This window comes from Lissotriton helveticus, chromosome 9 (genome assembly GCF_964261635.1).
Source record: "Lissotriton helveticus chromosome 9, aLisHel1.1, whole genome shotgun sequence".
Classification (NCBI taxonomy): Eukaryota; Metazoa; Chordata; class Amphibia; order Caudata; family Salamandridae; genus Lissotriton; species Lissotriton helveticus.
Genome location: NC_136070.1, coordinates 141,344,075 through 141,367,874, shown reverse-complemented (window position 1 = coordinate 141,367,874; position 23,800 = coordinate 141,344,075). Strand labels below are relative to the sequence as shown.

At 48.1% G+C, this 23,800-nt stretch overlaps 1 protein-coding gene across 2 annotated transcripts in view; it reads left to right on the top strand.

Annotated features, from left to right (window-relative positions):
* The window catches only part of MGA (MAX dimerization protein MGA), a 949,809-nt gene that overhangs the window by 544,867 nt on the left and 381,142 nt on the right, over positions 1-23,800 (top strand). For both annotated transcript variants that reach the window (XM_078659651.1, XM_078659650.1), the window contains exon 12: positions 19,145-19,214. In XM_078659651.1, coding sequence (XP_078515777.1) covers positions 19,145-19,214 — 70 coding nt within the window. The remainder of the gene's footprint in view (positions 1-19,144; positions 19,215-23,800) is intronic.

The window sequence follows — 23,800 nt, the reverse complement described above, 5'->3', positions numbered from 1 at the left end:
TAAACACCGTGACTGCTATGGCTCAGCCAAGCCCGGTCAGGATCGACAACGTTCAGTCGCTGATCCAAAGGTTCAGACCTCAACACTCCCTACCAGCGAGAGTGTTCATGCAGTTGATAGGCATGATGGCCTCCTGCATCTTCATAGTCCCGCACGCGAGGTTGCACATGCGCCCGCTCCAAGAGTGCTTGGCGAATCAGTGGACACAGGCTCGGGGACAACTGACAGACCTAGTGTTGGTGACCGGTCGGGCATACAACTCTCTGCATTGGTGGAATCCACACAACCTTTGCAAGGGACGACCGTTCCAAGAGCCAGTGCCACCGATTATCCTGACGACGGATGCATCTCTCCAAGGGTGGGGAGCTCATGTGCTCCACTACACTGTGCAGGGACTGTGGTCCACCCAGCAACAGAAGTTGCACATCAACTACCTGGAATTGATGGCAATCTTCATGGCGATGAAATCCTTCAAAGTACATTTGTGCAACAAGGTCCTGTTGATCCGGACGAACAACATGACTGCCATGTACTACATACAAAAGCAGGGAGGTACTCACTCACCACAGCTGTCTCACCTGGCTCAGAGCATGTGGAAGTGGGCCATTCAGAGGAACATTTTCCTTATGGCGGAACACCTCCCAGGCAAGGACAATCAGATGGCGGATCTGCTCAGCAGGTACAGCCATCAAATGCACGAGTGGGAGATACATTCATCAGTACTCCACCCGTACTTCCAGCAATGGGGTCATCCGGAGATAGACCTGTTTGCCACAAGGGAAAATGCAAAATGCCAAAACTTTGCCGCCAGGTTCCCTCACCCAGAATCGCAGGGGAATGCGATATGGATGAACTGGTCAGGCAAATCTGCGTACGCTTTTCCCCCAGCGCCTCTTATTCCGCTGGTGGCAAGAAAGCTAAAGCAACACTCGATGACGCTCATCCTGGTTGCTCCAACATGGGCACGCCAACCATGGTACACCACGTTTCTAGAACTTTCCGTGGTACCGCATCAAAGACTGCATCTCACATCCAGGCTCTTGACGCAGAACCATGGCGACATTCAGCATCCAGATCCGCAACAGCTCAATCTGGCGATCTGGCTCCTGAAGTCTTAGAATTTGGCTACCTCAACCTGCCTCCGGAATGCATGGACATCATCCGGGAGGCAAGAAAGCCCACTACCAGAGCTTGCTATGCTGCGAAATGGAAGCGGTTTGTCATTTTCTGTGCGGACAACAATATCAACCCGCTCGATGCATCCATTCCTAACATCATCTGCTATTTGTTACATCTTTACAAATGCAATCTAGCGTACGCTTCTATTCGGATACATTTATCCGCCATAGCGGCTTATCTCCAGAATAGGCAGCATCTCTCTGTTTTCAGGGTGCCTGCCATTAAAGCCTTCCTAGAGGGACTGAAGCGAGTCATTCCTCCAAGAACACCACCAGCTCTGGTGTGGAACCTCAATGTGGTCCTCACTAGGCTGATGGGCCCACCTTTCGAGCCACTCCACTCCTGCGAAATTCAGTTTCTAACGTGGAAAGTAGCTTTTCTCATTGCTATCACGTCGCTCAGACGTGTTAGTGAGCTGCAAGCGCTCACAATCCAAGAGCCATTCATCCAAATACATTCTAACAGGGTGGTGCTCCGCACTAACCCCAAATTCCTTCCTAAGGTGGTGTCACAGTTTCATATCAACCAGACTATTGACCTGCCTGCATTTTTCCAAAACCCACAAACGGTAGCAGAAAGAATGCTTCATACATTAGACGTTAGAAGGGCGCTAATGTACTACATTGACAGAACACGACCCTTTAGAAAGACACAACAACTTTTTGTTGCCTTCTCAGCACAGCACAAAGGCAACCCCATTTCCAAAGCAGGAATAGCCAGATGGATTGTTAAATGCATTCAAATCTGTTATCAAAAGGCTAAACGCACTTTAACAATACCCCCAAGGGCGCACTCCACACGCAAATTGGGGGCCTCCATGGCTTTCCTGGGGAACATTCCCTTGGAAGACATTTGTAGAGCAGCCACATGGTCTACACCACACACATTTACCAAGCATTACTGTGTAGATGTGCATTCCAAGCAGCAAGCAGCTGTAGGACAGGCTGTTCTCAAGACACTCTTTCAGACTTCTGCAGCTGGCACGAGCAACCGCCCTTAATGGAGGGACTGCTGTGTATTCTATGCATAAGATATGAATTTAGCAGCCCACATGCCTCGAACTGAATATGCTACTTACCAGTATGCATCTGTTCTTGGCATGTAGGGCTGCTAACATTCATATCGCCCGCCCTCCTCCCCGGTGCCCGTAGCGGCTGCAGACACACTCTTACATTCATCATTAGCATGGACATCCTTTACACTATTTCACTCCATCTCTGCCACAATGGCTAAAAACAATCTGGGGATGGAGTCGATGCCCATGCGCACTGTAGTCCAGGGGAGGAGCCACCTATCTCGTGATACTTCGAAGACTCTTCCAGGACAACAATGTGCAATCATCCGGACCCAACACTAGGCGGCGATCTATGCATAAGATATGAATGTTAGCAGCCCTACATGCCAAGAACAGATGCATACTGGTAAGTAGCATATTCAATTTATTAGTTCCACGTGCCAGGCTACACATGAGACCTGTGCAAGAATGTCTCTCTCATCAATGGACACAGTCACTGGGTCAGCTTCAGAATCTAGTGTTGGTAGACAGCCGCACACTCCACTGTCTGCAATGGTGTAATCAACAAAATCTATCCAAGGGGTGGCCATTTCAAGACCCAGTTCCACAAATAATTCTTACAGCTGATGCTTCCCTAATAGGACAGGGTACACATCTCCAAACCTCACAATTCAGTGTGTATGGGATTCCAAACGCAGGGATCTTCATTTCAATCACTTAGAGCTTCAAGCTGTTCACCAAGCAGTGAAAGCCTTCCTACCCCACCTACAACACAAAGTTGTCCTAATTTGAACAGACAAAATTCCAGCTGTGTATTATCTACAAAAACAGGGGGGGACGCACTGTCTCAGCACAGAAAATATGGAGATTAGCAATACATTACTACATTCACCTTCTAGCAGAACATGTCCCAGGGACATGTCCCCAAATTGTGGACTTTCTAAGCAAGACGCACCAACAAGACAATGAATGGGAACTCCTCCCCATAGTTCTTCTACTGTACTTTCAAAAATGGAGGTTCCCGCAAATAGATCTGTTTGCATCAAAAGTATATGCAGAATGCCCAAACTTCGGAAGCAGGTATCCACACCACCAGTCCAAGGGCAATAATCTATGGATCAGCTGGTCAGGAATATTTGCATATGCTTTTCCTCCTCTCCCACTACTTCCATTAGTGGTGAGGAAACTCAGGAAAACATCTCTTACAATGATACTTATAGTTCCATCTTGGGCTCGCCAGCATGGTTTTCAACACTGTTGGAGCTAACTAGTTGCACACAAGAAGCTTCACATGAACCTGGAACTTCTCACACAAAAGTAAGACATCCAAATGCCAAGGAAATCTATCTTGTAATTTGGCTCCTGAACTCTTAGTATTTGGGTACTCAAATTTACTTCAAGAATGTATGGACATTGCTAAATGGAAAAGGTTTGTTATGTTCAGTCAGTGTTCAGTCAGAAACAAAAGATCAACCCTCTTCATGCAAAAGTACTGACATTAATGACTAATTGCATTTACAGACCATAGGGTTGGCATGCACTTTTATACGATTACACCTTGTGGCTGTTGCAGCCTACTTGCAAAATAGACAGCACTGATCATTATATAAAATCCCTGTTAATTAAGCCTTTATGGGGGGACTTGTATGAATCATTCCTCCTAGGTTCCCACCTGCACCAGAATGGATTTTGAACATTGTGTTAACAGAGCTCATGTTTCCTCCTTATGAACCACTCAACTTTTGTCAATTTGTTAGAAAGTGCCCTCTTTCTTGCATGGTATACCCCCATTTTTGCTGAATTGCTGATGTTCTTTGACTGAGTGTGCAATGGGCCCCTGCTAATCGGGTACCCAGTTCCTATGTTCCTTCCCTAAAACTGCATTGAAGCCTAAACCCAAGTGGCATCTCAGGCCACATGGCAGCCCCTGGTTAATGGTACCATAGGTACCCAAGGCACTGTGACCAGAGAAGGCCTCTAAGAGCTGCAGCACTTGTTGTGCCACCCTTAGAGGTCCTGTACCCCTGACACACACACACTGCCTTTGCAGGCTGCGTGTCTTGGTGCAGTACAAAGTGAAGAGTCGACATGGCACACATCCATGTGTGCCATGCCCACAAACCACTGCCCTGGCATACATCAGTCCCCCCTCTAGCTGGGTGCCCTATGCCAGTAGTGAGGGTACAGGTGCATGAGCCCTGTACCCCTACAGTACCCAGGTCAATTCCTGGGCACTGTAAGTACAGTGCTGCCATTAAAAGTATATGGTGCTCGGACATTGTCATTACGAACTCCACAGCACCTTAATGGCTACACTGAAGACTAGGAAGTTTGGTATCAAACTTCTCAGCACATTAAACCCACACTAATGCCAGTGTGGGATTTAATGTAAATTGCACCACAGAGGGCATCTTAAAGATGCCCCCTGAGACTCGACCAACCTCCAGTGACCTGACTGAGTGGCTGCCTAGGCTGCCACCACCAGACATGTTTCTGGACCCCTGGGTCGAGAGCTTGCTGCTCTCGGGGGCCTGAAACAATGCACATTCTGGGACGAGGTGCCAAGCCTCCTCCCCAGGATGGGCAGGGTTCACGAAAGAGAAGCTTCAAAGGTATGCTGCCTTAGTGAGCCTCTCCAGACCATTTGCTGCTTTCAGCAACTGGTCACCACTGGTTCTACCCCCCACTTTGGGCGGTAGAACCGGTGGGAAAAACAAATGAGGAAGAGAAGTGTGCCTACCTCTGCCAACTCCACCCATTTTGGTGGGGAGGCGAGGTGAAGCACAACCTCGAGTCCCCGCCAACTTGAGGATGAGGGAACCCAGCCAACCAGGGTCAGGTTCCTGCCCCCCTCCCACTGGAGAGTGGCAGAATAGGAGGTGTACCCGCCCTAGGGAAGGGACCTATTGGTCCCTGTCCTTTACCTGCCTGTAAAACACACAAGATGATGGATGGAATGTTGCACAACGGCAAAACATTTACCCCCAGTCACAGATCTGGGTTTAATCCATCGTTATTTTGCTCACCAAGCCACCCCAGTTCAGACATGGCCATATGCAAATCAGTCTTGACCCTGTGCCTCATGGGAACAGTCCAGACCGAACTTCCAAGCCATGTCTTCCCTGGCCCGTAATCAAGCATCCTAGGACCGGTTTCTGGCTATCAGCCGTCTTCAGCCAGGATAGCTTGACTCCAGTGGTGTAGTGAGCACCGGACCCACGTCTGGGCATCCCCTTCCCACATAGGGTGAACAGCAAAACACACAAGATGATGGACGGAATGTTGCACAATGGCAAAACATTCACCTCCAGCCACAGATCTGGTTTAATCCATAGTTATTTTGCTCACCAAGCCACCCCAGTTCAGACATGGCCATATGCAAATCAGTCTTGACCCTGTGCCTCATGGGAAAAGTCCAGACCGAACTGCCAAGACATGTCTTCCCTGGACCGGAATCAAGCATCCTAGGACCAGTTTCTGGCTATCAGCCGTGTTCAGCCAGGATAGCTTGACTCCAGTGGCGTAGTGAGCACGGGACCCATGTCTGGGCATCCCCTTCTGAGCTGACCCTTACCAGGTTGAACTCTTGGGCCCATGGGGACCCACTAGGGAAGAGCTATGCCAGGGTCAGCAAGACTGTCCCACTCTTGAAAGCCTGAGGCAGCAAGCTGTTTCAGAAGCAAAGGGAGATGTCAGTGATACCCACAGAGTTTATTGGGAAGAGGGATTACTGTACACTGAGGCAAGAAACCACAATCCTGGAGCCACCAGAAGAGTGTCAGTGCCCCAAAAGTACTAACTTTAGCTCATGACATCCCATTAGCTGGACATCTGGGCCAAACTAAGACATGGGACAGGCTAGTTAGCCGCTTTTACTGGCTCCAGATGCACTAAAAGGTGAAGCAGTTTGTAAGCTCCTGTGTTACCTTTCAAGCCAGTGGCAAGACAGGTGGCCACCCAAAGGCCCCCCTGATACCACTGCCTGTGGTGCGGGTTCCCTTTGAAAGGGTAGGTGTGGACATAGTGGGTCCTCTTGAACCTCCCACAGCCTCATTCAAGTGATAGTGGATCATGCCACTAGATATCCTGAAGCAATTGCACTCAGTACTACTACCGCTCCTGTGGTAGCCAAGGCCCTCATTGGTGTCTTCACCAGGCTAGGGTTTCCTAAGGAGGTGGTTTCAGGCAGAGGTTCCAACTTCATGTCTGCTTACCTAAAACACATGTGGAAAGAGTGTGGAGTGCAGTACAAGTTTACTACACCTTATCACCCACAATCCAATGGCCTTGTTGAGAGAGTCAACAAGACATTGAAAGGCATGATCGTGGGGCTCCCTGAAAAGTTCAAAAGGAGATGGGATTTCCTCTTACCATGCCTGCTTTTTGCTTACAGAGAAGTGCCACAGAAGGGAGTAGAGTTTTCCCCCGTTCAATTTCTGTTTGGCCATCCTGTGAGGAGACCACTCTGTCTTGTAAAAGAGGGTTAGGAGAGGCCTTGCCAAGAACCCAAACAAGATATTGTGGACTATGTGCTTGGCCTAAGGTCCAGAATGGCTGAGTACATGGAAAAGGCATTCAAGAATCCTGAGGCCAGCCAGGAGCTTCAGAAGCACTGGTATGACCAAAAAGTTACACTGGTTGGATTTCAACCTGGGCATCAGGTGTGAGTGTTGGAGCCAGTGGCACCAAGGGCACTCCAGGACAGATGGAGTGGCCCTTACCCTATCCTAGAGAAAAAGAGTGAGGTCACCTACTTAGTTGACCTGGGCACAAGCAGGACACCCGAAAGGGTTATCCATGTGAACCGCCTCAAGCTCTACAATGACAAGGCTGACATCACCATGCTGATGGTGACTGATGAGGAACAGGAAGCAGAGAGTGAACCTCTCCCTGACCTCCTCTCCTAAACCCAAACGATCGGTCAGTAGATGGAGTTGTCTTTTCAGACACCCTCTCTGTCCAATAGCAGACTGACTGCAAGCAAGTTTTGCAACAGTATGCTGAGCTCTTTTCCCTGACCCCTATTCTGACAAACTGGTGTATCCATGATGTGGACACTGGTGACAGTGCATCTGTAAAAAAAAAAGATCGATCGACAAGGAAAGCATCAAAGCTGAAGTTAGCAAGATGCTGGAGTTAGGGGTTATTGAACTCTCTGAGAGCCCCTGGGCCAGCCCAGTGGTTCGGGTCCCCAAACCTCATCCACAGGGTGGAAAGAGAGAAATTAGGTTCTGTGTGGACTATAGAGAACTCAACTCTGTCACCAAGACAGATGCTCACCCTATCCCAAGAGCAGATGAGTTGATAGACCGAACCAAATTTCCAAAAGTACCTTTGACTTAACTGTAGGGTACTGGCAGATTGGCATGGCCCCAGGAGCAAAAGAGGAAACGGCATTCTCCACACCTGATGGGCACCATCATTTCACTGTTATGCCCTTCGGTTTAAAGAATGTCCCTGCCACCTTCCAGAGGATGGTGAATCTAGTCCTTGCTGAGTTGGAGTCCTGCAGTGCAGCTTATCGTGATGATATTGCTGTCTTTATTTCCACCTGGCAACATCATCTGATCCACCTTTGGAAGGTTTTAAAAGCCCGGCAAACTGCAGGCCTAACTATCAAGGCATGCAAATCCCGGATAGGGGAGGGGGCACTGTGGTGTACTTGGGCCACCTTGTTGGTGGATGCCAGGTCCAGCCCTTACAGCCCAAGATCCAGGCTACCCTGGACTGGACAGCTCCAACCTTCCAGACCCAAGTCCGGGCATTCCTTGGCTTGACTTGGTACTACATGAGGTTTGTGAAGGGATATGGGTCCATTGTGACTCCCCTCACAGAACTAACCTACAAGAAAATGCCCAAAAAGGTAAACAGAACAGTTATTTGCCAAAATGCTTTTGACACTCTGACAGAAGCTATGTGCTCAGTACCAATTCTGAAGGCTCCAGATTATGCCAAGCCTTTCATAGTGCAGACTGGTGCCTCTGAGCTAGGGATAGGAGCGGTACTAACTTCTCAGAACATTAAACCCACACTGATGCCTGTATGGGATTTAATGTAAAATGCACAACAGACTCGACCACCTTCTAGTGACCCGACTGAGTGGCTGCTTAGGCTGCCACCAACTGACAGGTTTCTGGACCGCTGGGTGCGGGACGTGGTGTCAAGCCTCCGCCCCCCCAGGATGGGGCAGGGTTCACGAAGGGGAAGCTTCAAAGGCATGCCACCTTTTTTAGCCTCCCCAGACTTTTGCTGCTTTCAGCAACTGGTTCCCACTGCTTCTACCCCCCACTTTGAGCGGGAGAGCTGGCGGGAAAAACATGTGAGGGAAAGAGGTGTGAGTCTGCCAACTCCACCCCTCAGGTGGGTTAGGCGAGGTGAAGCACATCCGAGTCCTCGCCATCTTGAGGATGTGGGGGACCTAGCCAACCAGGGACAGGCTCCTGCCCCCTCCCACTGGAGGGTGGCTTAATAGGGGGTGTACCCAGCCCAGGGAAGGGACCCATTGGTTCCTGCTCTTTACCTACCTGTAACACCCCTAAATCTAGTATTTAAAGGGCACCCTGAACCTTGCTTCCTCAGATCCAACAAGAAGAAGAAAAGGACTGAACAGCTGTGCAGCCAGCTAACAAGAGGAAGAGGCCCACTGACTTGGCCCCAGCCCTATAGGCCTGTCTCCCCTCGAACCTGCTCCTGTGAAATGCCGGTGTGTCCTGCAGCCAGCAACCTCGAAAACCCCAGAGGACCTGCCTTCCTTCACTTCCAAAACTGTTTCCCTCGTGAACACCTGATTTCTTCAACTGCAACCACTGGCAGCAGCCTGAGACCACAAATCCAGCACTATCTGCACCCGCCGAACCCGGCCTGAGCTCGAGTAGAAAAATATCACGAGGAGGTCACCACGGCGATCCTGACCCGAGATCCCGTAACCCCTGACCTGCCTCAAGCCTCCATCCGATGCCTCCAGCCTAAATCCAGAAGGCCCCCGACTGCAACCCAGAGCTAGTAAGAAGATCCGACCCCAAAAGGCACCCCTGCACCCGACGCCCTACGGTGCCTCACCAACCCTTTACTTCCCAACTTACTTCTCGAAGTAGTGATCGCACCCAGAAGTTCTTCATCTCCCTGACTGCAGTGCTTTTGCAAACCAGAGGTTTCCCATTGAAAACAACAGTACACCCGACCTTGAAACGGCACCCGGCCGCCCTAGTGCCGCTGAGGGTGCACCTTTTGTGCTACTTTGTTTCCCCATTTGCCCTGACCTAAACCCTAGGAGCTTTGCTCCCACAACGCAGTGGCCTGCTCGCCAGCAGCCACCAACCGGAGGACCCCTATCCCCCATTGGATAACATTGGGCCTCAACACTCTGCACCCGGCAGCTCTAGTGCCGCTAAGGGTATAACAAGAGTGCATCACTGACCTGGGGGACCCCTGAGTCTAACCCCAGAACCTTAACACCCACAGTTGATAACTTACCTGTGAACCAATAACCTGTTTATTCTCCATAGGATAAAATTGACAATTTTCCTTCAAAAAGTTTCTAAGTGTGGAGTTTTAAAATCTAAAAATAATCTTTAGAAATCGCACAAATAAACAAAACTTATATTTTTTTTATACAAAAACAATTGGCGTTCAGTTGTGAATTCATTTGCTGACTGTGTACTTCAAATGCTAACCACTGTCCTCTGGTACTGCCTTACTGTTCAACCACTCTACCACAAATTGAGAGATAGATTCTAACTTTAACCTCTGTCTACCTCTGGGGTCACCTGGCCCTTTTATACACACTAAACTTCATTTTGGTGTAGTATACATAGAGCCAGTTTCCTACACTTTCAACTTCAAAAGGTTAACCTACTACATCTTTCTTATTTGTAGCATCTTCAAAATTTTGGTCTAGCCTATACCTCAATACGCTTACACCTTGCAGCCATTGCGGCTTACTTACATAATAGACAACATTTATCTCTGTTCAGAATACCTTTTGTTAAGGCATTTATGGAAGGACCACCTAGGGTTCCACCTTCACCAATATGGAATCATAATATTGTACTAACAAGGCTCATGGGGCCTCCATTTGACCACTACATCTCAAAGAGACACGTTTGTGATAGATTCCTTACCGTAGAATATTCCCCAGGGATCAGACTGGATCCGGAAAGTTTTGCTTAGCTGTACCCCTGCACGTCGGTAGGTGGCGTTGTGTGGCTCTGGATCCGACACTGGTGTCGTGAGTGCAGAGATGACGTCATGGAGGGTACTTAGGCGCCACCCATGCGCAGGTCGAGATTGAGCACGTACCTCAGTAATTTTTTGACTACCTTTTTGAGACTTTTGCCTCCTTTTCTTGTCTCCTGGGCTTTTAGTCTTGTGGGTTGTGCCGCCGTAACATGTTGGTGGCGGACTCCCGCGATGTGTGCCTCTACTGCCTGTTGACCTACCATGACTCCTGGGACTGTCGAGACGGTCAAGCCATGGCCCTGAATGCCTTGCAGGAGCGGCGCCGGAAGTTGCTGGAGGTCCGGCACTCCTCTCACTGCCGCTCTGGGTCTAGGGGTCGTTCGCGGGACCGGAGCCGTCGCTCCTCGGGCTCTAAGTCTTCGCCTTCAGATTCCGGTAAGCGACGCCATAAAAAGAAGTTGAAGAAGCGTGTTCGCTCTCCGACGTCCCCCCATCGCTCCCTGGAGGCGGACGAGGGGGGCAAGGGCTCCGGTGGAGAGTCCCGCTGCCTACCCTCTATACCCGGGTCCGTCGGCGACTCCCGAACAGATGCAACAGTTTCTTGCTCCCACGGACCGCCTTTTTAGGCCCCGGGCTCCCGCCGGCGCGCCTTCAGGCCCCATGGTCCCGTGTCCAGATCCTGTTGGCCCGGCGATTCCACCACCAGCCTCCGGCTCTGCCACCAGCCTCCGGTCCCGTCGCCACAAGGTGCATTGCCGCTGGCCCCGGCGCCGTCTTTGGCTCCGCCACAGGCGCCGCTTCTCCCTCCCCTGCCGCGGTTCAAAGGACCATTTCAATCCGGCCTGGGATCCGGTTCCGGCTTGGCCCTGACCGGCGCCGTTTTAGGTGCCGTTCCATATGCCGCTTTCCCCTTCTCCGGCCCCTCTGCTGCAGCCGGCTCCCTCTACTCCGGAGCTGGACGAGGACTGGGACGACTCCCATGACCCCCTTGCTCGGCAGTGTGACTCCAAGCAGGATTGGGTGGACGACCTTCAAGATGCAGACGAACTTCATGTGTCTTCTGACCCGGGGTTTGCCTCTCCTCCACCTACTATGAAGGTGGGCGCTTCCAGCACTGTGGTGCTGTGTCGGGCTGCGGATGCTCTCCATCTCGACCTCCCTACGGTGACCCGTAAAACCAACCTCCTTACGGAGGTGCTCCAGACGGTGTCTACTTCGTCAGAGCCGCGGCTCCCTTTCAAGGAGGCCCTCACTGAAGTCATCTTGGGCACTTGGTTGCGTCCGGCCACTGGGGCGCCGGTGGATAAAAACGTCGCTAGGCGTCATCGCCCGGTGCCTGGTGATTCCGCCTTCTTGACCACTCACCCCATGCCTGAGAGCCTGGTCATTCAGGCCTCGACGTCGCAGATTGCTTTTCCCACGGCTCCCCCGGATAAGGACTCTAAAAGGCTAGACAACTTGGCAAGAGGTTACTCTCCTCAGCCAGCTTGGGGTTGCAGTCGGTTAACACGCCTGTTTGTTGGCCCGTTACTCCCACGCAGTGTGGGATTCTGTAACTCCGGTCTTGCCTCAGTGTTCTGAGGTGGTCCAGGCTGTCCTTTCCCAAGCAATTGCAGAGGGTAAGGATGCAGCAAAGTTTGTCCTCCGGTATAGTTTGGACACCGCTGATTCGTAGGGAAGGGCAATTTCTACGACTGTGGCGTTGCGGCGCCACTCCTGGTTACGTTCCACTGGGTTCTCACCCGATATCAAGAGCTAGCTCATGGACATGCCCATTGATGGCTCCCGCTTCTTTGGCGATAAGGCCGACAATGCCCTGGAGCGCTTTCAAGACTCTCGTGCCACGGCCAAGTCTTTGGGTCTTTCCACAAAGAGCCCTGCCAACCCTGGTTTTGTTCCTTTCGTGGCCAGGGCACGGGCACCCAGGCACGCTCTTCCAGCAAGCCTGTGCAGAACCAGCCTCAGCGCGGCTGTAGATTCGACAGGGGCGGGTCTAGTAACTAGCGCGCGGGTCAGTCCGCTTCCACCCCCGCTGCTTCCGCCTCTAAGCCTTCCTAATCCGAGCTTCAGGGAGCACCCCACGCCGGTGGGTGGCAGGATACTCCACCACCTCCACCACTGGCGCGAAATTACTTCAGACAAGTCGGTGCTGCAGATAATCAGCCAAGGTTTCGCACTCCCCTTTCTGTCCTTCCCTCCGGCCATGCCACCTCGGTACCACTGCACGTCGGGGGATCATTTGACTCTTCTCCGTCAGGAGGTCTCGGCCCTCCTGGCCAAGGGGGCCATTGAGCGTGTTCCCGGTCAGGAAGTAGGGAGTGGTTGTTATTCTCACTACTTTCTGGTCCCCAAGAAGGACAAGGGGGCCCTGCGCCCCATCTTGGACCTCTGGGACGTCAATCGCTTCCTCCAGAAAGAGAATTTCAAGATACTGACTCTGGCCCAGGTCCTGGCTGCCCTGGACACTGGATGGTGGCATTGGACTTGCAAGATGCTTATTTTCACATCTCCGTCCTGCCAGACACATTTTCAGTTTGCTGTGCTCCCCTTCGGCCTTACCAATGCCCCTCGCGTGTTCACGAAGGTGATGGTGGTGGTCGCAGCTCATCTGCGCAGGTCAGTGATGTCAGTCTTCCCCTACTTCGATGACTGGCTGTTAAAGACGGGCTCGCCCCAGGCAGTCCTCACCCACCTCCAGACTACGGCCATCCTCCTGCATTTGCTGGGGTTCTCCATCAATGTGCCGAAGTCGCACCTGAGTCCCTCTCAGAAGCTCCCCTTCATCGAAGCAGTTCTGGATTCGACGCTGTTTCGGGTTTACTCTCCTGAGTCCGGGATATTCAGGCTATGATTCCGATCTTTCAGCCTCTATCCCGGGTTTCGGTCAGGATGACCCTCCGGCTTCTGGGCCTGATGGCCTCCTGCATCCTGCTGGTGACGCATGCCAGATGACATATGCGGGCTCTGCAGTGGGACCTGAAGTTCCAGTTGGCACAGCATCAGGGCAACCTGTCCGATCTCGTCCAGATCTCGGAGGGCGCTGCACGACAGTTGGTGGTGACTCACGAATCGCGATTGGGTCAGTGGGAGATCCCTCTCCCTTCCCCAACCGGAGCACACAGTGATGACGGATGCGTCCCTCCTGGGAAGGGAGGCCACATGGGGGAGACGGAGGTCAGAGGCCTCTGGTCTCCGGAGGAGTCCCGGCTCCATATTAACCTTCTGGAACTGCGGGCGATCCAGCTTGCACTGAAGGCATTCCTTCCCTCTGTCTGGGGAAGTGTATTGCAGGTGTACTTGCAGGTGTACACGGACAACACCACCGCCATGTGGTATTGCAACAAGCAGGGCAGGGTGGGGTCGTGGACCCTATGTTAGGAGGCTCTGTGCCTCTGGATGTGGCTGGAACATCAATACTATTAACAATAAGGGCTGGCTCTAATCAGTAAGGCTGAGCCTAAAACTAGGAAACAGGAGATAGTTGCCAATACTGATATTCAATTTGACTCCAATTTATAACCAAAGTACAGACGACAGTTCAATACTTTGATATACTATTCAATAGGTCAAGCAATTTTATGTGACAATAATGAAAATAAGGACCCAACAAGTGGGATAACCCTCATATATACCATCACTCATTACTCATCAGACATGTCACAATCAAACCGTTGCGCGAACTATACAACGCAACGGGTGCTGCTTCAATCAAAGACGCGGTTGCCTTCCCCGGTGGTCCCACGTGCAACGCGACGGAATTGGAATTCCTTGACCACGCCTGACTTCAAGCCCACCGCTTGTTCGATCGCGTCGCCGTGACTTGACTTCCACGTGTGCTGCGACGATACGGGAATCCCCTGATCATACCTGACTTCGAGCCCATCCACTGCCTGCTCCATCGCGTTGCCGTGTTTTTACCTCCACGGTCTCCATTTCCACTACATCGCGCTGAATACTTGTTACCAGCCAGCTGAGGACACGATCCACTCCCCCATAGTAGGCGACACTTTTGAATACGACCTATTGGCCTAAGACAAACTGAGTTGATTGGCCCTGACGAGAATCCTGAGATTGATAAGGATTCGAAACGCGTAGGCCTTTGGGTCTGCTGGTTACATTTTGGTGTCAATTTGTTTTGCACTTATACTTGTGTTTATACACTGAAATTTTGGTAATTGTGTTGAAAACTATGATTGTACTGAATTTTTTCATAGTGTATTGTTGAGAATATTAGGGATTGTTTTAGAATATATAGCAGACTCCGTATTTCACCCACTGGTTCGTTGACTCTCCAGATTGTGTGAAGTACCTAGGTTGAATGTTTGAATGTAAGTGGTTTGATTGTGATATGTCTGATGAGTAATGAGTGATGGTATATATGAGGTTTATCCCACTTGTTGTGTTCTTATTTTCATTATTGTCACATAAAATTGCTTGACCTGTTACACTAATTTCAAGATGTGTACTATCAAATTATTTTTGAATAAATAGCTATTGAATAGTATATCAAAGTATTGAACTGTGGTCTGTACTTTGGTTATAAATTGGAGTCAAATTGAATATCAGTATTGGCAACTCTCTCCTGTTTCCTAGCTGGAACATCAAGGCATTTCCTTGGTGGTTCAACCCCTGGCAGGTTCTCTGAACGCCAGGGCGGACCAACTCAGCTGCCGGTGCATGGAGGATCACGAATGGCGTCTGAACTCGGACGTGGCGCAAGGTCTCTTTCAGCTGTGGGGAGAGCCTTGGTTAGATCTATTCGCCACTGAAGAGAACGCGCAATCTCTTCAGTTCTGTGCGTTGGAATTTCCAAGGTGGCACTCTCTCGGAGATGCTTTTCGTCGCGAGTGGAGCTGCGGTCTATTGTACGCCTTTCTGCCTATACCACTTCTGCCCAGAGTGCTAAAGAAGATCAGGCGCGACCAGGCCCAAGTGATTCTTGTGGCTCCGGACTGGGCTCGAACAGTATGGTATCCCGAGCTACTCAGTACGAGTATCGATCCCCCTATCCGTCTGCCTCTTCGGGAGGATCTTCTGTCACAGCAGCAGGGGACGGTCCTCCACCCGAACCTGTCCAGCCTCCACCTCCATGCGTGGAGATTGAGCGGTGACAGTTGACACCTTTCGAGCTTCCTCCCGAAGTGTGTGATGTCATTCTGGCAGCCATGCGTCTCTCCACCAAAATGGTATACGCCTGCAGGTGGATCAGATTTGTGGCATGGTGCACAGCGAAGGCTGTGGATCCCCTTTCTGCACCTCTTTCTGAGGTTCTTCTGTTCCTTCTCTCTTTGGCCCAGCAGGGCTCTGCTCTGGGCACTATTAAAGGTTATCTTTCGACCATCTCTGACTTTCTGCGGCTTTCAGATCATCCTTCTCTTTTCAAGTCCCCGGTTGTTAACCGTTTCCTTAAAGGCGTTACGCACACGTTTCCACCCATGCCCTTCATAATGCCTCAGTGGGACTTAAATCTTGTGTTGACTTTTCTGATGTGCACTCCCTTCGAGCCCCTTCATAACTGTCCCTTGCGTCTTCTCACCTTAAAGACTGCTTTCCTGGTTGTTATCACCTCTGCCAGAAGAGTGAGTGAGCTCCAGGCTCTTTCTACTAAACCTCCTTTCCTTTATATTCATCCGTACAAGGTGGTTCTGAGGACCCGTCCTTCTTTCGTGCCAAAGGTTGTAACGCCCTTCCACATTGGGCAGACCATCACTTTGCCCACCTTCTTTCCACCTCCGCATCCTTCCAGAGAGGAAGAGAGGCTCCACCGTCTGGACCCAAAATGTGCGCTCGCATTCAATCTGCAGCATACACATCAGTACTGTGTGGATGATCAGCTCTTTGTCGGCTACGTGGGCGCCAAAAAAGGTTGGGCCGTGCACAAACAGACAATCTCCTTGTGGGTCGTTCTCTGCATCAAGGCATGTTACTCCTTGGCCAAGAAGGAACCTCCTGTGGGACTGCGTGCCCATTCTACCTGGGCGACGGCGGCCCTACTGCCTCGGGCGTGGCGTTCCCTTGCAGGACATTTGTCAGGCTGCTACGTGGGCCTCGTTCCAACACTACTGCCTTGACAGTCGGGTCCGGAGAGATGGGGTCTTTGGCCGTTCTGTACTCAGTGACTTTCTGGTGTAATCTTGTTCGCAGACCCACCACCGGGGTTGGTATTGCTGGGGTATCTATTCTAAGGTAAGGAATCTATCACTAACGTGTCTCTTTCAGATGCACAAGTTACTGTAAGATACATTAGTTAGTGATAGATTTCTGACCGCCCCACCCATCCTCCCCATTCTGCAAACTGATTACTAGGGTTAAGGTCATCCCTTTTAGGGCCCTAGTTTTATGCACCAATGGTCAGTATCTTACATGGCTCTGCATTTTGGCGCGGAAAGTCGTGAAAAGAACCGACGTCAGCGCGCATAGTTGGTACCTAAGTACCCTCCGCGACTTCATCTCCGCGATCACGACGCCACTGACGGACGCAGACCCGCACGACGCTACCTACCGATGCGCAGGGGTACTGCTAAGCAAAACTTTCCGGATCCAGTCTGATGCCTGGGGAATATTCTAAGGCAAGGAATCTATCACTAACTAATATCTCTTACAGTAACTTGTGCATCTGAAAGAGACACGTTGTGCATTCATGCCAAATCCAATATTTGTTTTGAAAAGTTGCATTTCTAGTAGCTATCACTGCAGGCATTAACGTTAGAAGAATCTTTCCTCCACCTACCTGGGGACAAAATAGTTCTCCGAACAAATGCTCATTTTCTCCCTAAAGTCTTTTCACCTTTTCATATTAATCAGTCAATTGAATAGCCTGTCTTCTTTCCACAACCAGAGTCTGTTGCAGAAAAAGCTTAACTGCTATTTCAAAAAGTGGAATTTCAAGATGGCTAGTAAAATGGATCCAATCTTGTTATGCTAAAGCAAAAAGACTTTCACCTGTTACCCCTAAAGCTCGCTCTACTCTTTAAATATAGGCTTGAATGGCATTGTAGGCGATATTCCCCTTGCTGACATTGGCAAAGCAGCAACATGGTCCACACCTTCACAAAACATTGTTGTGTGGATGCACTAGCATGTTAACAAATCAGTGTTGGCCGATCAGTACTACAGACTCTCTTTCGAACAACTGCAACCCCCTCAGGCTAGCCACCGCTTCAGGAGAGGGACTACTTTACAATCGATGCACAGCACGTGTGTCTACAGCACACTTGCCTAAGGCCATACCTAAGGTAAATCTATGGGTAGTTTCTGTTTGTCAGCCATTACATCTTCCCAAATCCCATTGTCTACAGAGCTCTTATAATTGAGATGCCTCTCAAGGAAAACAAACCAGTATCAATAGTAGTGAATTTGTGTTTTTGTAATGTTCCCTGTCACCTCACAGCTGTGCCACTGTGTTAACAATCATGAGAGGCATTATAGATCACCAATGCTTTTCCCACTTCTTTCTATCCTTAGGTGCTTGGGGATTTATATAGTGACTGCCATTGTGCCCAGCTCTGTGTAAGAGAATATTAAGTACTTTCCTGAGGCCACAATTCCTCAGTAAAACCATGGCAGACATAAACTCAAATGCCCACTCTGTATTGCTGCTGTGTCTGAATGTGGTGATATTTTGATGGCTAAATCTCCTTTAGATCTTCAGACGTCCTTTCATGGTTTCAGCTGTGCATAGTCAAGCTGATTCTCATTGCTTGCAGCAGCACTCTGTCTGTCTTTCACTGCAGCTCCTCGCAAACTCTCCCCACTCATCTGTCTCTTCTCTATCCTCTCCAACTTCCCACACTCCAGGCCCAAGAATGCAAAGCTTTTTCTCCTTTTCGTTCCAAGTCAATCCTGGCTTCCATTTCCGAGCTACGGTCTTCAGCAGGCTCACAGTTCAAACTAGTGTCTCCTTGATGTGTAGTTGTATATGTGCAAATGGATCTTTTGGAGTTTATTCAACTGGAAGTCTACAGATCAACTTATCGCTTCTGTGCCCCTGGCAACCATCTAAATTCTTTGCAGGGAAAATTCCTTGCAGAGAAACAGAGAGCCTACGAGTTCCCAGGAAGGACTGAAGTGGCAGACCATAGAATTCCATTACTCATAGTGTTAATGTTATAGAAAATCTAGAGTCTAATGAAACAGAACTATATCTTAGTCTTAAACGGTTCAAATTCCTTGTTCAATATTCTTATCTTAAATGCTCCTTTTACTTTTTCTTTTTTGAAAATATACCTCCTGCTGGATTTTCAGTGTATTGTAGTGTTTTTATTATTTTATTATAGCAGGATTTCTAACCTAGTGCCGTGGAAATTAAGCTTTGACAGCTTAACATCTTGTGGAGAGTTTACTGCCACAAAGAGCAACTTGGTTAGATAATAGAAGTGCAGTAATATTGATGGCCCTGGATTACTAGTGGTGAACTAAAGTACCCATCAAGGTTCAACCCGATAACCATGGACTGCTGGCAGGACCACAAGAAAATACCTCCTATTCCTTGACAGCAAAGAGTTCTTGAAAGACAGCACGGGAGGCTTGCTTATCAGGGGTAGGAGAGGTTCAACAGCCCTTGATATGCTCTTAAATATTGCCAAAATAAAGATTACAAGCTAAGAACAGGCTTTTTCTAGCATTAAATTCAAATGATTTTCCTGGGTATATTCACAAATAACATTTATGGCTGTTTACTTTTTGCTTAAAATTAAATATTTGTTTGTAGTCAGCATTTACATTTATTTGTTTACTTGTACTATTTGATCTTTTCTTTTTTATTTTTCATAGGATCATTATCCTGAACATCAGCTAAAAGGTACAGTAAGCAAGATGGAAAAAGCAAAGGGGAACTCAACAGGTTAGTGTGTAATTTATTTTGTTACAACTTGTTTTTGAATGAAGTAATGTATACAGAAAAACGTTAACTTTTTTTAAAGTTATGTATGAACTTGTTCTCCTACATTGGATTGTCTGCAACTACACATTTTCGACTTTAAGAATTGGATTCTAAATGTTAGACTGTGTTAGTGATGTCACAGACTATATACCTATTTGTCAACAAGTTTAATATCTATTCTGAGCCATGAGATGGAATCTGGACACTTTTTGTCCACACCTTTTTTGTGAACTATACACATTCCGAGGTTTTCTATATCCTAGATTCATTCTCTTACTTACTATCTTTTCTCCTTAGCGGTGAGTTTTAAAACATGCAGGGAATTTTCTTTCTTCTATTTTCCTCTGGAATCTTCGTAGAGGAAACATTTAATGTTACTGCTGAAGAATGATGGCTGCTAGTGACAATCATGACTTGCATGAGTGTGTATGTACTTTCCAGGTACTTCCCTTCCATTTTGAGAAGGTTTCCACATCTTTTCTCACACTTAGCAAGGGAGAACATGAATAGCCTTACTCAGCCTAATTCTGAAGTTCTACAACTTCAATATTGTCTTGAACCTTTAAGTCCCAGTCCTACCAAAATATTATCCAAGAAGCTGCAGTATTTCCACCCTGTTTGGTTATACCATCCCTATCATGCTTGTCCTGGTACTTGAAAAGTTGTGGAGAGAATTCCAAAATGTTCTGTTAAGGCGTCTGGAGCAACAGTTAAAGGTAAAGAGTTCATCAGAGATCATTGATTTATTATGCCATAATCATTTTGCTCCAGTGAGACCCAACTTGGTTCTGAAAAAGAAAACAGTAAGTGCCCCCAGACAAATTGGAAGGAAGTGACAGACATCTTCTAATATATAACATGAGGTCTTGAGTTGCTGAGCCTGTATGGACAAAACCAAGTTTTGACAAAATCTATCAATGAATTCAAGATGTAATTGGAGGATATATACTTTATTCATACCAAGCTACCAATCCAGCTATGCTGGATTCAGTGGTCTTCAAACCGGGTTAAATAGTACACTGGTGGCTTTCCTGCTCCAATCTCTGCTAAAGAGGAAACATTTATTAGCCAAATTGAAAGTAATTTTTTTGTAAACGGTCTACACTTTTCGTTGGACTGGCAGATACCAGCCTTGCTAGATGCACTCAGTATTTGTTGTAAAATATAACTTTTTCAGGAGTAGTTTTCTAGAAATGTAGCAATTTAGTAAATATTAAATAAAAAAAGAGGGGAGTACCATCATTGGGAAGTCAGAAGAGATTCCTAATGTGGTAGTAAGCTGTTAAAAGTAGAAAATTTATCCTTTTGTTAAAAACCCCTCACTCACCAACCTAGTGGTGACAAACTTCATCATCGGGGTCCTCCCTGGTGGCCTAGCGTCACCAGGGTGTGCTACAACACCTGAATTACAGTGGAGCAGGTTGTGAGTGTAAGTGTAGAAAAAGTGTGTTAAAAATTGTCCTGGTTTAACTTAGTGGGAGAATAAATTTTATTTACAAGTAACTGGACAATATTAAAAAGGTGAGGCGAGATACTATGAGGGTATATTAAGGCCAAAAGTATCTCTTATGTGTATACTGGTCTACATGTTTCAACCGAGGGTGGGATATACCAGGTTTTCATCAGGACCTCTAAAACAGGGAACTGGACGGTATGTGCCCCCTAAAAGGCACACCCAATCCTAGTTCACTGTGGCCAAGTTTTCAAAAATCGCTAAATGGTGAGAAAACTCTAACCGCGTTGGGTGAGTCAGAAAAAAGATCTGTGGGAGGAAAAGGAGAGACCTACATAAATCAGACGTGAACTATTTTACATGCCTGTTACGTTGTGCAGTGTTGTGTCTTTTGTATCTTCGTGCTCGCTGCCACTCATATTAGGAAAGTATAGTGAGTGTCATGGTGAAATTATCACGATGTGACTGGGCCCACGGTGGGCTTGTTATCGAACTATAACACGCATACTTATCAATTGGTGCGTGCTTAGTGGGAGCATGATCGCTATCCTTTGTTACATTTATACAGTCTTGCGTACTGATCGGATCTCTAAGGTGATGTGATATCACATTCTCGTCTTTCCATTATTGTGGTTGCGAGAAGAGGGGGTTAAAAGTGCATAGATTATCCATTATAGTACATTCGACATACAGGGACTTACTGACACAAAACATGGAAGGACAAACACACATCGGTTGCGACTTCAGGGCTTAATCTGATTCCAGTGTCTAGTTCATTGGAGGGCGGGAGGGGGTATCCCCACTGTTATAACGTATTAGTTATCTCGTGGTAAGGCTGCCGAATACCTATGCATGCCCTCCGCCGCACTGCTACAAAGCCGCCGTGTCTCCGGGTCGTCTAAGTAGCGAGTCGGCTTCCGGGTGAGGCTGGGGCGATCACGTAGTTGTTGCTAGGGTAACCAGTGTGTCTGTTGTACTACGGGAGCCGAGTGCGGCCACAATTAGTAGAAAGCGGAAAGAGTATCACTCGTAGCATTGTTCATAATCAATCATTCCTTTAAAGTTAACAAGGATCAATTTTCCCATGTCCGTTTACAGTGGATTTGAACAGGTATTCAATACCGCAACTCTGCTAGCGGACTGGTTGGGCTCTTGTGTAACCGCTATGTTCATGGGGGCTTGACGAGGTACCCTGAGTTCATTGAGGTTGTACGCAGTTGCGTAGGCATTCGTGTGTGGGTTCGGCCAATAAGTGATTTGCACTGGTGGGGCCCCCAGTCCAGGGTGGTATTCATAGTATCAGTGTTGGTTAGGTGCAGTAACGTTGATCATCAGCGAGTTGCTTATTGCAAATGTGTGGATTGCGCTAATCAGTCTTAGGTGGCGCTGATCGGTGTTGGTTTGCTATATCATGCAATAGCCAAAGTGGTTCATTCAGATTTGGGAGTGATCATTTGAGGATAGTTGCCCACGGGATATTGTCATTAAGACCTATTTTATGTGTCGAAAGTCTATAGATCCATCTTTGCTCTTTTTCATACAGGCGACTTTGTGAATTTGGACCTTGTTACACCTGTTCTATGACTGTCCAGTCCATGTCGTTTGGTGTATGGTGCGCTGTCAAAAAATGATCTGTGAGCTTAGTAATTTTCTTTTTGCAACGTATCGTGCTACGATGCTCGTTAATGCGTTGCTTAACTTTGCGCGTTGTCATTCCTATGTAGGGTTTTCCGCATACACACTTGATCATGTACACCACGTTGGTACTGTTACAGTTAGTATGTGTCCTCTGCTCCCAGATTTTGCCTTCCTCCAAGTTGAGGGTTTTGGTGTTTTCTGTAAGGTGACATATGCTGCAGTCACCACATTTTGAGTGTCCTGTAACTGGTGGGAGCCCCCAAATTTGTGTGAGGCTTGGTTGGGCTTGGGTGATAGTTAGATTTGGTCTGGTGTTGACCAGGCTGTCTTTTAGGCTTCGACCTTTCCTGTATGAGAAAAGTGGTTTGTCGCATTTGAAATTGGTAAATTAGTAAATGACATGACAAATAGATTGTGATTCCTTGGCCAAAATATTGTGTGACCTATGATTATGTTGATGCTGTTGATTGAACTGTGGCTGCGGCCATAAAGATCAGAAGGCATTCTTGCACAGTAAGCATGAGAGATGATAATAAAGTGTTCGAGGCATGTGGGCTGCTGAATGTATATCTATGCATAGATCGCCGCCTAGTGTTGGGTCCGGATGATTGCACATTGTTGTCCTGGAAGAGTCTTCGAAGTATCACGAGATAGGTGGCTCCTCCCCTGGACTACAGTGCGCATGGGCATCCTCGCCATGCTCAGATTGTTTTTTTCCGCCATTGGGTTCGGATGTCCTTTCTTAACTCAAGTTCGGAATATATATAAATACTCTTTCTCAAGGCCAAAAGGCCTTCGGGGCGTCGGTATTGTCTTTCGCTCAGTGCCTTATACTTGTATCCAGTTCTTCGGACAAGACGTCGAGGACAGATTGCCTTTCGACGCCAAAGGCCCCATCGACGATGGAACGGAGTCCGTTCAAGCGCTGCCCAGTTTGCAACTCGAAATACCCTCACATCGATGTGCACCCGGTGTGCAATAAATGTCTCTCACCCGACCACGACGAGGCCAGCTGTGTGAGAAGTTGGCCTGATATATGATGTTCACTAGTTCTAGTGACCACCTTGTATCAGTCCAAACAACCCTGTTTTATTGTTTATATCATAGTTTATTGATACAATTGATTTTTGAAGATTTTGAAGATTAAAAAGTGAAAATTGATTTTGCTGTGTTGAGAGTTCACATGACAAATTTTGAAAACAGTTTATGAATTTTGAAATTGTGAAAAAAAACTCTGGTCTGATTTATTGACCAGGAGCAACAGTGCGCAAAGGTTGAGTGGTCCCACCACTCTAGATAGGTTGCTTAGTTAAAGGCACGGTGTTTGGACAAACGTGCCACTTTTGCTGCACGCATGTGTTCTAAGAAATTATAAAAAATTCTTTATAAAAAAATATTCCTTAATACTTAGTATAAAAAGAGGTGTGCCACTCACTTTGTTAATTACAGGGTAAAA